The sequence below is a fragment of the Phoxinus phoxinus genome, assembly GCF_949152265.1.
Source record: "Phoxinus phoxinus genome assembly, chromosome: 21".
Taxonomy (NCBI): Eukaryota; Metazoa; Chordata; class Actinopteri; order Cypriniformes; family Leuciscidae; genus Phoxinus; species Phoxinus phoxinus.
The window spans coordinates 25,475,886-25,492,435 of record NC_136896.1 but is presented as its reverse complement, the minus strand read 5'-3'; the positions used below and the strand labels follow the sequence as shown (position 1 = coordinate 25,492,435).

The 16,550-nt window shown below is 36.1% G+C and overlaps 1 protein-coding gene across 28 annotated transcripts in view; it reads right to left on the bottom strand.

Annotated features, from left to right (window-relative positions):
• The window catches only part of ank3b (ankyrin 3b), a 171,185-nt gene that overhangs the window by 134,540 nt on the left and 20,095 nt on the right, over positions 1–16,550 (bottom strand). For 24 of the 28 annotated variants that reach the window (XM_079596435.1, XM_079596449.1, XM_079596459.1 and 21 more), the window contains exon 1: positions 6,265–6,345. The exons of the other annotated variants lie outside the window; for them this stretch is intronic. In XM_079596435.1, coding sequence (XP_079452561.1) covers positions 6,265–6,330 — 66 coding nt within the window. In that variant the 5' untranslated portion in view covers positions 6,331–6,345. Of the gene's footprint in view, positions 1–6,264; positions 6,346–16,550 lie in introns of those variants that run through there. 28 annotated transcript variants of the gene reach the window in all.

Sequence of the window (16,550 nt, the reverse complement as noted above, 5' to 3'; positions counted from 1 at the left end):
AAGACCTTAGTCTCAACTCCAAAATCAATCCTCATGTTTCTTAAGTCATCTAAAATGTTTCAACAAGAAATTTTACAAGAAATGCAAAGATTATTTTAATTGAATTGAATATACCGGTACTGCTTGTATACTTTAAGTGAACATAACATCTTACTTACAGTTTACTATTTATATAGTATTTTTGCACTTTAAGTATACTACTGTGTTCCTATTTGGGTATTAATTGTTTATACTTGAAATATACCTTTAACTTATTTTAGCTCTTTTCATTTTAAAAACATTTTATTCTAGCTTCATGGATCCCTTTTTATCAACACTTGAATGTGGGTACATTTTATTAAAAAAAGCAAGTTTAAACATAAAGCTGAGAAAAATCCCATTTTTGTCAAAGACTACAACGAGATGAGATTCAGAACAATGATCAAAACATAGATGGAGTACATAGAGTCCATCAAAACCCCAACGTTTCCCAGTCGTAAGCCTTCCTGGGTCGACATTTCATTCAGAAATGTTAGGCAGTTTTGGACTTATATATGCTGTTTACTGTTTGATGATCGCGTTATTTCACATTAGCATTTTACAAACTTCTATCACTTGATTCTGCTTCTTCTTCACCTGCGTTTTGATCTGGAGATTACTATTATAGATTACTATATTATAGATATACTATAGATGTACTATTTCAGAAGATGCGTAATAGCGCCACCTACCATATAACAGTGAAAAAATGGATAGCCAGAAAATGGGAAGGAGTAAAGTAGATTTGAAGTAAATTCCTATGTACACTACCAATGGACTGCACAAAATCAGAATTGTAGGTATATTTCTGAAAAGTACATAAAAAGTAGACTGAAAATATGCTTATTTTTAGTTTAGAAGAAGTTTTCTAATAGCACACTAGAATAAACTTCTTTTTCGTAAGGGTATGCAACATACTAGTATGGGTTTTAGTAGTTTACCCAACTGGACGCTGTGAATTTAGGATTTAAATGTTTAGGACTAAAAGCATTAAATGTGTTCAAAAGTGAAGCTCCACGGTCAATGGTGATATAAGAAAACAGTAGCTACAGAGAATCTGGCATTACAGAACAGAAACCAATTTCCAAGGTGTTGAAATATGATTCATCCTCTGTAAAAAGCAAGAGATGCTCCAGAGCACCATTTGACAACATAAAGATAAAGAGTCTAATTTTCCTTTGACTGCTGGGATAACGCTGCATTTGCCATCATGTCTCAAGCTTGAATTTGATTAAGTATGCAATTCATTGAGATTGCTCGATAAGAAAATAGGTTACGATATGTTACTATTGATTAATCCTGTTGTTCCAACCAAATTCGGGTTGTGAGACTCTTTGCAAGCGTCTTTGACTGTACAGTATGTGTGGCATTTGTGGGAGCCTGGCACTTCCTGTACTTTCCACATCGTCGGCTGGGACTTGCCAAGGCTCACTTCCTGAATGATTCTGCAATTAGAGTGGCAGATCCAGATTAGCTTTCAACTACACTGTAAATGTCAACCTTGCATGGGGTCATGCTGAGGTTCACAGGAAGTATGAGTCATTTAACCCCAGCTCCTATCAGCAAGGGGTTCTTTTCAGTCTTGTTTACAGTAGCCTTATAGCACATTCTTGGCATAAAGATAATTTCTGACAATCTTATTTCAAAATAGTGACCCAGGCTTTAGTTACAAACAGCATGTTGAAAACAGTGTATCAAATCAATGTGACTCAGACATTGAAGAACCTCTTCTGTTTGATTCCTCTATGGAATCAATTCAGCATTAGAATGATTTCTGAAGGATCATGTGACACTGAAGATTGGAGTAATAGCTGCAAACATTTTTTTAGCTTTGCCATCATAGGAACAATTTAGCTGTTTTACTGCATTTTTGATCAAATAAGGTACTGTTGGCTCATTGTTCTAGGTAAAGGTATGATTCTGGTCGACAGTGTGAGAGGTCCTGGGTTCAAATCCTGAATGAGCCCGGCTGTCAGCTTGTTCTGCTGTTCTGGAGGAGTGTTGATTTGCACTATGCTGCCAGAACTGTGAACGCGTAACATGAGTTGAGGTCAAGAACTTATCATATTCCAGTGGCATTTTACAGAATGTTGCATGCACCATTGACGGGTTGTGCGTCATTCAGAATTGAATTGGAGAATGCCTTTTGAATTTCTGAATTAGAATTGAGTTGCAAACAGGATGCAGAATTGTAATTTGAAGAAAACATCATTAAAATGAATGTTCTTTCAAGAATTTTTTTTTGTATTTGAATGTTGGCTTGAAAAAGCTGTTTTAAAAAGTTTTTAAAAAGTGTATATGCCTTATGGACAGACGGAACAATCGATACGAATAGTACACAGTCAGAGCAGAAATCAAACTGCAGAATAGAAGAGGAAAGAAAGAAAACTAGATTCATGGTTATGCATTGGTTACGTGCTTTTGGAAGAGGTGCCTTCAGCCATATTTTGAAAGTTGTGATGATCTCAGCAAATAATTATGCGAAGTGGAAGCATGTTCCACCACAGAAGGCTAGAGTCAACAACAAATGCAGGTACCAAAAGAAGACATATTGGCTCTGTTCCAAGACCTAGTAAGCTCCCTAAGAGGGTGGGATATTAAGGCATCAAAAGCACACTTCTAATGCAGAGGCTGCTACTACGACTCCTTCTTTTGGGAGGAGAATTCTCTAATTCTAAAGGTAGTATAGCATATATCCTTCGCAGAAAACTCAAAAGGCAATCCCCTAATACATTGCAATGAACTCAATAAAACAAATCCAAGATGACGAATGAAGCCAAAAATAAACATTTATCTGATTTGTATTTTATGCTTATTAGACTATTGTGAATATTGCAACATGCTAATGCTAGCATGTGAAATCAATTGTGAGTCGAGTCTCTTGTAAACTTTGTTTGAGACATTGTTTGTGTGATACACTACTGTAGCTATTTTTGTCTCTCTCTCTTTCTCTCTCTCTCTCTCAACCATTTCAGTCGTATCCGACTCTTGGTAATTCTATCTCTTGCCATACGCGAGAAACTGACCATGAATTTTCTTGGCAATGATTTTTTCCGGGGTAGGTTGCCAGGTCTTTCCCCAAACCTCCCCATTACATGGCTGTTGACTCACACACACACAGGAATTCACATCTACGGACAATTTAGCATCTCCAATTTACCTATACTACATGTGTTTTTAGGATTGTGGGGGAAACCGGAGAACCCAGAAAGGACTCCAGCCAGGACTCGAACCAGGGACCTTCTTGCTGTGAAGCAACAGTCCTACCCACTGAGCCGCTGTGCCGCCCAGCTGTTTACATGCACCCAAATAATCCATTTATTAACACATCGGTCGATCCAATTGAGCTCGTTCCGAAATAAATTTTGATTGGAATGAAAGGGGTGGTTTATACATTAAATACAACAAAGCTACAGCAGTGATGCTGCTACAAACATTTGCATTGGAAATGCTAAATATAGCCTAAAAAACAGACGTTCCTTGTGCTATCAGCAGGAATTCCCGGCTCAGTCATCTAAACGGCAGCTTCCTCCGTTCCTCAGTAGGCCTTCGGTTGCCATGGCGACACCCATTACACACACCTGCCAATGTTTCAGGTTCCCTAGTGCCCAGACAGCTCTCTCTCTCTCTCTCTCTCTCTCTCTCTCTAAGATGCATGCTTATTCACAGGCACTGACCCAAAAACTCCCCCCATGGTTTACTGTCGGGGTCTCCTTGACTTGGGAGCAGTGAAAGGGAAATGACATGTGTTAATAGCTTTGTGTTGAAAGTCTCAATCCGACAGCCACCAAAGAAAGCATCTCTTGTGAATAAAGCCTACGCAACTCATCTAGTACTCTTTTAGCCTGTCTCCGGCTTTCTCTGTTCCTCTGATTATGATCTGGATCAGTACCGCACGGCCATTTTCTCTCCACTAACATGAGGGGAGGGGCGACCAGCCATGTTGACTGTCTGAAATAAAAATTATATTGCTACATTTGAATTACAGTTACTGATAGCCAGAGAAAGATAGTGAAAGAGGCTTTGTTCACATTGCACATCAAATTTGATCTTTAGGACTGTTTGTCCACACTGCCATGCTTTGTTCAGTCTATATCCAATACATTTACATTGTCAAACAGCCATCGATGAATTGAAGTTGCCAACAATATCAGTTTTAATTTTCTCCTGGTTAGGTTCAACTCATTACCCAGAAAAATATCCATCCAACGCTGCTTTATTTGTTTTCTATCTGGTATTTGTCATGACAAAAAGTCTCTAATTGTTTTTCCATCTTTTGTTTCTCCAAATCAGTGGTAAAGAATAATAGTCATTGACAGGGACGGGTCTAACCAGAAAATGAGCTATGACGAACCTGCGCGCAGTCTGATTTCCTGCTCTATTGAGCTCTAACAATACAAAGCAGCGCACAAAGACAAACCCCTGCAAAGGTTCATGTCCTCTGTGTCGCCATGAACACCAATTATTCCTTAAAAGGGCCCATTCAACCCCCATATGCTCTTGCTGAGGGTTCTAGGTAACCACATCGACTGTAATTTTGGTGAAGTCCCAAGTTTCAGGGGACATTAAAATGGAATATTTAATCTCACTCTCATGAAAGTCAATGGAGTTTAAAAAAGATGGACCCTGTTGACTTTTATTTTGTATACACAAACCCATAGCCTACAGGATTGGAATGACATGAGGGTGAGAAAATGAAAACTTTTGCTATATTGTTTATAATGCAGTTTATAGTGTATATATATACTGTATATATGCAGCTTTCAATGGCCAGGTTTGGTAGCATTATATAAATTGCATGTAAGGTTTAAGAAAACATGGAGTAATATAAAAAATACAAATGGGAATCCCAAACAAGTCAAACTGAGAAAGAACTCATTGTAAAAGGGAGATTAGTTGATAACGCGTTATTTTAAAGGAGCATTGTTACAGTGTAATTACACTAATAAGTATTTTGTAATATTAATTAACTATGTACTATAGGGTTAGGGTTTGGTTTAGGCTTAGTTGCTTGTACTTACAGTATGCATGATTTACTGTTATTACTATACTAACTACACATAACATCTAGCTAAATACGTCATGTTAGAATATTGTTACCAACATTTCTACACGTTTTTACTCGTATTGCCCACTACCAACAAGCATTATTGTATAAAACTGTAATAAACATGTTCAGATAAAAAAAAAACACACACAATAGGTTTCATAATTTCTCTTATTTTCCCTTGTTGCTGCTACACATTCCCAGTGTGCATAGCAACAGGTTGGGACAGAGAGAGACGGAGCCGTCAGAGCGTTTGGCAAACGCACGCGCACATATTTCATTTCTGATTAGAATGATGATATCTTTGAATTTATTAAACGCTGCCTTTCACAACATAAAACAATTGCACCTGTTACACAGAACGAGAGGGAATTCCTCAAATTCTCAGAATCATTTGAAGCAAACATTTGTGAAGCCAAAAGAGCTGACCCGTAGCTAGTACCACCCAGCGCTGACTCAGATATACAGCTTCTGCCAATGCATCTGAATGGCTGCAATTAAGTAGATTATACTGCTCGTGCAGAGAATAGACGGAGTGGGTGGAGGGAAAGAAAGAGAACAAGAGAGAGACAGACATAGAAAACATCTGTCCAGAAATGTATACAAAGAAACAGGATTGAATTGAAATGTATATAAAATATACGGTCTTCATATCTTAGTCGTTATAAAAGTAAAGTCATTTATTTTGTAAAATGTTTTATCTAAAATAATAAAACCAAAAATAATTTAATATGACAAAATAAACATAATGGGTAACATAACAAAACACATTTCAAAAGGTCCGAACAACGATTACAAAGGTTTCAGTTTTATACAGTGTACAAAAATATATTAAGTGGCACATATAGATACTCTGATTTGAAATATGCAAGACTTGTTATTCATATTTTTCCCAATAATCAAAACTAACACCTGTAGAAAACTCCAAACAAAGAGAAGAACCTGTTTCAGAGTCAGCGCATGTTGGTTTCCCCCGAAAAGTGCACTGTCAAACACCTCCAAAACAAAACCATGCCACACTGAACACACCCCTTCAGTCGCTCTAGAACAAAAGAGAAGCTTCCTCCAGACCTCAGCCTAATGCTTTCAAACACCAACAACCACCATTAACACTCACATATGCAATAAAAGGAGGATTTAAACAAGCCTTGAGCCTTTTCCTGAAAAAGAACTAGCTGTTAAAGCAGTTTTCTTGTTACCTTTTTGCCCTTCTTCTTGCGTAGCGCTTGCTTGCCGGTCCCTTTTTCCTTGGCGTCTTCGCTCATCTTGTACAAAAGATCCTTTCATTTAATCCAACATTGAGAGAGCACTGAGAGAACTACAGAAGAGTCCATGAGAAGCAAGCCGCTCTGATACCTGGTGCCCTCTTGTTCTTGATTGTCAACACGCACTCAAACAACTCAGTCCAAACAGCACTTGAGCGGCTTGGGTGTTTTGGTTGGTGCCAGTTCCTACACGCGCCACAGGTCACTGTGAGGGAGACGGGGGAGGAGAAACCACTGGAGCTTTTATTGAAGTGGGTAGAGAGATCCGTGGGCTGGTTCTTCTGACCCAGCTGCCCACTTCTCCCTGACCAACACAGTTGGGTATACTGATTCACTGGTGCTCCTCTCAGTGAATGGTGCTGATGGAGACTCTCGCTCTTCCCTAGCAGCCAAACATCGAGAGGGAGGGAGATAGAGAGAGAGGGGGGGGGGGAGTGGAGAAAGAGGGCGGTGGAGAAGGAGCGCAAAGATGAAGCAATTGCCATGGAGAAACCCCCAAATAAGAGGGGCGAACTGAACACAGGCTGGAAGAAATGGTTAATTAATGGTTGATTAACGCCTGCTGATCGAAATTGCACACCCGCTGTCTCTGAGCTTGGCCATTAGTGAAATGCCAGTATAAGAAGAGGTGAAAGCCAAAACGCAGGATCAGGTTACTGGTCAGTAGTAGATGATCACCTTTATGTGGCAATGCTTCTCGCAAAGTAGTAACAAAAGAGTGCAACAGTGACCATACACCTTTCCACCGGCCTTGGTAACGCAAGTCTCTTTCATTTTGTCGATATACAGTAAGTATTTCAAACGAACCAACATAAAATAAAGTTAAAATAAAAATCAAAAAATAAAAATCTTTAATTACAGTAAATGTTACAAGTAAATTTACGCATCACAACATTATACATTTTGAGAAAAAAATACATTAACACCTTTAGTGTAATTTTTTTAATAAATATTATCAGTTAAATATTGATAAAAAATATTAATAAAAGTAATCAAATTAAATCCTCAGATTTAAATTCTATGCTTTAAAACATTCATTTGAAATGTGAAAAATAGCTAAATATTAAATATGAGATATAAATTATATTCTACAGATGCAGTGTTAAGAAATGATCAGTATAAAAAGTAACCAGATGAAAAAAATAGTAAAAAAAAAAAATCACCAATTACAACAAATAAAACAACTAATATTGGCCGATAAGCAGTGTTATAGTAGCATAATTGAGATACTATTAGAGTTTTTATTAATATTTTCAATTAGTTTTAATTTTAGATTTAGAAGTTAAGGTATAATTTATTTGTGTTTTTGTCTTCTTCTTTTTTTTTATCTACTATGCAGTTTTTATTACTTTCAGTTTTACCTAAATATTGCTACCTGAAGTTTTTTTTATATTTTATGTTATTTTAAGTTTATTTTATTTGGAGTAACAAAAGTTTTTTTTTTTATTGTTAGTTTTAGTTAACTAATAACCCTGCCAATAACCGATATATTGTGCATCCGCATCCCTAATGTAAAACTATTGACTGACAGCTATTGATTACTGATTAAATCATCATGATCAATTGAGTTCATTTAATTTAGAATAAAGTATATTATGCACACACACACACACACACACACACAAACAAGTTTTTCCAATGTCCCTTCAGGACAATGGGTAGTGTAGTTCATCAAAGGAAATTTGGCAATTATCGATTTAAAAAGAAGTTGAAAATCGCATTGACTTGTGGCTTCTGGAAGCATCTATTATTGGTTAACAACCTCTGAGCTCAAGGTAAAAATAGATTATTCAATAGAAACAATGACTTGTGACTTTTACTTTCAGACTCCATACTGTTGTGCTCTATTACACCAGCAGTGAATGAAGGAAGGGAACGAGTAGCTGGAGTGTCTGTGCAACGCCTCTGGCCAGAGAACAATAAACTGCAAAGCTTACTCAACCTCCAGAGAGGAACCAGCATGGAAGCTGCTAGGCATCATGTGATCCAATTTTCCAGTTGCACAGCATGTGATAAGAAGTTAAAAGGATGGAGATGTAGAGAAAGTATATAGTGGGCTCTTTATATTGCGCAACATTTTGCTTAGACATCACTTAGGCTGTCAAAATGCTGGTGCGACTACAAAAACAGTCACCATTTGAATAATGCTGAACAATTACCTACTCATCGCTGTCTCTCCTCAGAGTGCAGCACCATTTACTATTCAAGAACACCACAAATGTGATCTGAACCTATAACAATGGATTCATTATCAATGAGTGAGTTTGTAACGGAGAGACAGCAACTGTCTTCTCTTTCTGGTTTGTTGTCCCCATCTCCATGAATATTAACCATTTCAGAGTGCTGGGTGTTTATGTAGCTGTATGTCCATTATGATTTCAAATAAAAACACGTATATCAAAGAAAAGCCTGTCTAGTCTGTCCTCTGCTGGAAATTGAATGTTATGACATAAACAATATCACCCTGCCCTTAATATAGAGATCACAGATATGTAAATATCTTCATTATATTTGGCACTATGATATTGAATTTTCTTACAAAAGCAAGAGCTTACAAAAGCTAAAGTAAACAATACATCAAAACTGTAATGTTAGTTATCAGGCGAGCGGAAGCAAAGATCTGCTCTTAAACATCATAGCTATAGTAACTACATAAAGCTTAGAATTGCAACTGTTCATAGAAAACACAACTACAAGTAATAAGACATGCTTACAAGTTGGGATCCATAAACAACAGATTGTCCAGACAAAATGGGAATGGCTACATCTTACAGAAGAAGCTTTTGTGAGTATAGCCTGCATTGTACTCTCTTCTGGAAGCTGTTTTCCGTAAAATGTGCAACGCACAGGCAAACGCTGAGGTTATAATGTTCAGGAACAGTGTTAAAAATAATTTTTTACCCCTCTAAGTTCGGCATTCTTAGGACAAACTTTTTCTAGGTTGTAAAAAACAGCGACAACAACTCTTCCTCTTCTCTAAAGCAGCCCAAAAGTGCCTCACGCCTTTGTTGCATGTTCCCGGGGGCGGGGTTTATGTCAATTTTAGGGTTAGTGATGTCACAAACTCGGGAAAAAGCTTGTTGTAGTCCCTACCAGCCGTTTAGATTTCTGTAAAATAAAATATCTCTTTTTACATTGAACTCTGAGCGTCGTTTGCAGGTGTTGTTTATGCTCAAACATTACTAACTAAAGTAAAAAAGTGAAATCATAAGCAAAGACCCCTTTAAAGTTGTCTTGAAACGGAAGTTGCGATTGTCTTTTCTTCCCTATTCTATATCCGAGTGAAACGGCTTTTTGAACAAGAACAAAAGTTGGGCAGGACTTTATTTTGTCCATTGGTAATAGATTGGATGGTTATTGTTTGCTATTGGTGGATCTCATGTGAGTGACAGGTGAGTGACACAATAATAAATAAAAAAAGGATAAATCATTTAAAATAAATACTGCAAAATTCCATAAAGAAGAACTATCAATTTTTGTATTTCATTTTGACTTTTAAATTACTTCCTAAACAATTAGGCTAATTATACACCAGAAAAGAAGGCAAATAATCATCCACCAAACCTAAGAAGTCTCAGTAACAAACGAAACGACTCCACTAGTAGTGCAGTTTCTCACCCTTAATTCAATCTGGCAACAGAAGCACAGCTTCACACCTAACAAAAGGTGACAAAACTGAGACTTACTGAACCCAATCTCCTCTTTCACTGTTCCTACAAGACACGAGTTTCCATTATGTGCATATTATGATAAAATGAATGGTGCAAGCATAATAAACAGGTAATTAGAGATAAGATAGTATATGCTAAAAAGAAATATTCAAGGTTTAATTTAGGTTACTGACAGTGTGTGACATGCTAACAATTACCGCAAACAATAATTTCAATTCGTTGGGACAGAGCATGGTAAGCACAATTATTAATATTAGAGATGTTTTAATTTATCAGTATTTTGGATATTTAGTTGTGCATGGTCTTTTTTATTTTACATTTAGATCACATTTGGAATCATCTAACACTCACTTAATTTTGAAAAAATAATAATAATTTAATACGCTGTTAAATGTTACAGAAAATCTCAAAATGAATATACATTTTTCACACTGTACATTACAATGCTGTGATGCTTAAATTCACTTGAACATAAAAAGGCTAATTTTAGTTTATTTATAAATAGCATAAAAGTTTAATATGCGCCATTATCGGTTATCGGCTATAACAGAATTAGTATCGGTACCAGCAAGAATTTTAATATCAGTGCATCCCTATAACCATAAATGAGACTACATGGTATAAATGTTTTGTTAAGTCACCAAAAAAAGTGTTTCAACTGGTAAAATCTTAAAATTGCTTTTATTCAACTCAAAAAATATAATTTGACTAGTTAAGGTTATTCAAACATGTCATTTTTAATTTAAGTTAATCTGAATGCCCAAAGATAAAAGTTGTATTTATACAAATTTTTGTAGGTCAAATAGCAAATTTTGTTAATAAAGTTTTGTTAAACAAACTGTTAATAGCATTGTAGGAAAAAAAAATGCTTTAAAATCTCAGAAACACTTGCACTATAGACTTCTAATGTAAGTGCATTAGTGTAAACAAACAAATACAAATCATTTTCTGTGGAAATCAACAGAATGTCAGAGATGTACACAGAGCTTGAATCCAGAACATTCCAAGTCACTCACACATGACGTGTTCTAGCACAACGGAATGCATCCAACAAAATGCAGGGAACTTGAAGTGTTCAGAGCTACTGCAAGTAAGTTAACCGAACTACAAGAATCAGCTTTTTAAAAGATATTAGTATTCATATTCTGGCTGCTTATAAACTTAAATTATAGCATGTATCTCCCAGCAAAGAAGTGTCAATTCAATTGTTTTGGACTTCATTTGTTGTAGTATAATTGTGCTTGTATATTTCACATCTCTTTGAACCTAGTTGCACTGAAATAATATGAAACTGCTTTCTAGTGAACAGCATTTTTTTTGTCCTGATGCGATCCTCTTGTGAAATCACCTGCCAGATCAGTGACACGGTTTATTAAAACTAGCAAATCATTGAAAGCAGCTCTCGAAAAAATTAATGAAGCAGCTCTTTTGGAAAAAGATTTGTCCAACTGATTTTTCCAGTTATTACAGTTTTTCTGCATACAGTGTGAAAGTATATGACTGACCGTGCAAACAAACACAGCAAAACACTTGAGCACACACACAATTGACAGGACAGTATTAAGGCTTTATTCAAACTTATTTCAAAGTCTTTAGTACTGTCACTTCACTATAATTTTACAAGCAATGAAATCTGATTTATTTGTTCAGACAGTGTAGTAGTCAATATTTGGAAATGTATATTTGCAGTACATCTGTTATCACAGTAACAAGTCAACATGATGCTAAGAGAAATATTAAAGTAGTGTGGAGAGAGAGAAAGTAGTGACTGAGATGAACTCATAAGGCTCGTGGTATAACATAACTGCAATGCCTCTTACTGGACTTTGTGTATGACGTTTCAGTCATTACACAGAATGATACAATTTGTTTGGTAATAATAATCAGATCGGACCACTCAGATTAAAACACATTTCCAAAGAACCAATTTTAATCATATTTTAATCATAAACTGATGTGGTTTAAGCCAGGTTCACACTATACGATTTTGGCCACCTGAGACAAATTTTGAGAATTTCTGATCCTAGGCCAAAATCAGAAGTCTTTGATCGCTAGTTTGACATGTTTGTAAACAATTTTGGCAATGTCAGAAGTTTTGAGGCGCAGTCCTGCAGTGTGCTTCTCCTATAACAATGGTCAAATCATAACCAATAGGAGTGCAGAACCCAAATAGTGCGACAAAAAAAAAAAAAAAAACTTTTGCTCCACACACACGTGTCTTTTTTTTATTATTCGTCCCTACGGCCGAATCACCGCCGTGCTGATATAAAGCCATATCGCACGGCTACTCGTGTGATATTGCTTATATAGCCAATATATTTTAATTTTTCATTCTAAAATTTAACATTTTAGATGAACTAACCCTTTAAAGTCCCCGTGAACCGGAAGTTGCAAACAACTTTTCTCCAGTGTTGTGACGTATTTCCAAGTGAAACGGAAAATTGAACATAGGGCAGGGTTTAACTTTAGCGCTCCTCCTCTCCATCTCTGCTCATAGCAGACTGACGGTCTGAGGCGAGTGGTTAAGCGTTTTCAACCCAAGCGTCAAACTGACGTCATCAGAAAAGGAACGCCATTCCAGACCGGAAGTAACTTTTTTCTTCTTAACAGATTACAGATTACAGTAACAGATTTTGATTAAAGATTACCACAACAAAAAAAAATTCTGTCAATTAACTTGCACGGATTAATTGTTCACCACAAGACTAGTAATATGTGCTAACAAAGTAAATAGGGTTCATTTTGATTTCATGACGACTTTAGGGTAAAAAGAATGATTAAGACCTTTAAAGGGATAGTTCACTTTGAAATAAAATTTTGGTATGTTTTAGCTTACCTGAAGTGCATCCAAGATGTACAGGTGTCTTTGTCTCCACAGTAGTTTCAATTTTGATATTTTTAGGTCAAATCGTTCTTGTTTGTCAGTCATATAATGCAGGGATATAGGCACTGTCTCCAAAAGCATGCAGAGATGTCTCTAAAAGCATGCAGAGAAAAGTCCAAATTAAAAAATTCCCCATCGTAAGTGCACATTGATGGCCTAAGACACGAAACAAGCAGTTTGTCTGATAAAACAAACAGTATTTATATCGTTTCTATCTCTTTTACACAACCACGTCCAACTGATTTGTTTACACCGGATTTCTTCCCCGGAAACTAATCTAACCGCCTTCGATTGGACGTTGCATTTTTAAGCTCAGCAGAAACGCGTGTGATTGGCTGTACGGCTCAACGTATGCCTTTGATTGACCTGAACAATGAAGCGAGTAATGTGTCAAGATAGAAGGCTTACAAATTGGGAATAAGTGAAAACTCAACACTCCCGGATGAGTTCACGCAAGCTTAGGCCATCAATGTGCACTTACGATGGGGAATTTTTGAATTTGGACTTTTCTCTGCATGCTAGATAAATCTCTGCATGCTTTTGGAGACAGTACCTATATCCCTGCATTATATGACTGACAGACAAGAACGGTTTGACCTAAAAATATCAAAATTGAAACTACTGCGGAGACAAAGACACCTACATCTTGGATGCACTTCAGGTAAGCTAAAAAATACCAAAATTTAATTTCAAAGTGAACTATCCCTTTAAGGTCTCAGTGAAACGAAAGTTGCAACCGACTTTACTTCAGTTTTGTGACGTATTTCAAAGTGAAACGGAATATTGAAAAGAGGGCGGGTTTTACTTCAGCGCTCCTCCTCTCCATCCCTCGCTCATAGCAGACTGACGGTTTGAGGGGAGTGGTTAAGGGTATTCAACGCAAGTCGTCAAACTGACGTCATCAGAAGAGAAATGCCATTCCAGAGCGGAAACAAATGTTCAGATTTTGATTAAGATTGCCACGGCAAACAAAAGTTTTTCTGTGTGTTTACTTACACAGATTAATTAGTAATAGTAAATAGTGTAAATTTAGATTTCATGATGACTTTAAGATGGATGTGGATAGGTGGTAGGTCTTTGAAGAACTTGATGAGAAATGTTTGAGTTCATACTGAGAACTCAAAAAATTGGCAAATCAAAGATAGTTTGAGACATTGTTGAGATCTCTGTTGAAACTCTAGAGGAGAAACACCTAGGAAAAAAATCATGCATAAATTAAGATTTAAAAGGGATTTCATGTGTGATTTGTCTTTCCTACAGGTACACTCTCCTCCAGGTTGTGGACGGAGTGATCGGTGTTGACTGTTGAGCACACACCTCTTATCATGTTGGAAAACCTTGAACTAGAGCAACATTATGAACAGGCTGTGAGCTCAAAGGTTTACCCAACATCTAAGCGTCTCTAAGACAAGAGGAGCACTGCGAAACTGCTCACATGTCAAACAAATTCCACACATTTCTATGTGGAATGTCACACAGCAGCCACAAACTGAAAAAAATGCTGCATTATCCAGAAGCGAACGTCAGGCTTTTTGGTCTTACTTAAAAACTCAAACAAAAATCAAAAGATCCCGGGTAGATTTGAGCTGAGATCAAGAAACATTGCAACAGGCAACTAGTCTTGGATAGATTCATCAAGTGACAAGCAAAGCTGTTAATTGCGTAATCTGTTTTGACAAGGTAACAGAATGACAACATGCCCTCATACTTTGAAGCTACTGATAAGCAAAAATACAACTCAACTTCATCTGCATGACTTAACATGTTTCCACTATCTGTCTTTGGCAGTTCACTATCTCCCACATATCCTCTGGGAACACAGGGGCTTTTTTATCACAGCTATCAGAAATCTTTGATCTGTTTAATTACACACTCCACACCTTCTCACTACAAATATCTGAGCTTAGGCTTAACATCAATCATTAGTGTAAACATACGGTAGGTAGAAACATTACCTGTAGTATGCAGTTTAGTCCACAGGTGGCAGCATTAGTGGATTATGATATTGTGTGAATTGAAAGTTATATCACACACCAGAACAATACAAATATGAAAGTAAAACGAAATAACGTATTAAAAAATAGCATTAAACTAGCCAAGACTTGTAGGTTGGAAGACAAGTTGATTCCAACTAACATTTGACCAAATTGACTGACTAAATTCAAATGAAACTGACCAAACGGTCTCACTAATAGTACATCTTTGACATTTGTCACCACGGTATATTTTTCTACAAATCACAAATCTGTTATTAAAACTAGTAAGTTGCTTACCTAGACAGTGTTTAAAGGAGTCTCAAAGGCTTTTTCCAAAGATAGATTATGTAGCCTAAGGTATACCTTATTTTTTTCCAAATGAAGTGAAAAAGTTAATCCAAAATGGCAGACAAAGCAAAATAAATGGCATTGAGCATTACTCGTATTTGAAGACTACACAACAGGGGACATTCTTTGGCTAATGTTCTGGCAAGGTTCTCTCAAAATTATGAACAAAACATTATTCCAGTAATGTTAACAGAACATTAGTTCAAAGTTATCTGGTCTTTAATAATGTTGTTAAAACATCAGCACAAAAACATAATTTATACATTGTTCATACATTGTAATTACAATGTAAAAACATTAGTTATACATCATTCATGTTTTTTTTCTGAAACGTTTTAGTTTTGGATGTTCGACTAACATTTTCATAAATGTTAAGAATGTTGTTTCAGAATGTTTTGAGAGCATTTAAAAGCAACGTTTTAAAAATTATCAAATGGAACGTTTCCTTAATGTTCGTATAACCAAGATAAAACACGTTCAAAGAACATTCAGAAATAATATTTTCATTACTTAATGAGAATGCTAGCAAGACGTTTTAGAACACTTTTTTTTAAGTTGGATACATTCCAATAATTTTTTTTATATTTATTAATTTATAATTTTTTTACATACATAATTAAGAAATACTTGAAGTCTACGTCCCACTTAGTTTTTCCTAATCATATCAATATTTAACTTTTAATTAAATACTGTGTGTAATGTTTGTGGTAGAAACTGGTATGGAGAATTGTGAAATTTTGGTAATATAACCCTACCAAGAAGGTTAGCTGCCATGAAGACAGTTAGGGTTTGAAACAGAGCAAGCAAGGTGTGTAATACAAAAAGAATCAACAGTGTGTTAAACAGCCACAGGGACTTTGGCAGGAGCGTCAGTTCCCATGCTTCAAAAATGATTTGATTTTGTTGTATTATTAATACCTGGCATTTGTATTAAGCAAGAAATTCTACAACATTAAACAACAACAGGACTGCAGAAAGTATCTGAAGCTGCTCAAATCTAAGCAGGATATCTGAAAATGACATGACACATCATATATAATTTTATCAGACTAAATGGGGGGAGAATTTGATTCCACTGGCTGGCGCTGAGGAGAATCATATGTCATACAAATTGCCCATCTTCACATTACCCCATTTACATGCATTCATCAATTTTACAGTGACTTATTACAGCACTGCGTTATTTTTAGGCTTTTATCTCATGACTATAGCCAGATTTATACATTACAGTACAGTGAAAGATGCTATGGTTTAATAAAATCTGCATAAATAAATATTGCACATTTGGTATGAAAATAAATTAGTTTGAATAATAACTTGAATATATTATATTTTTAATTA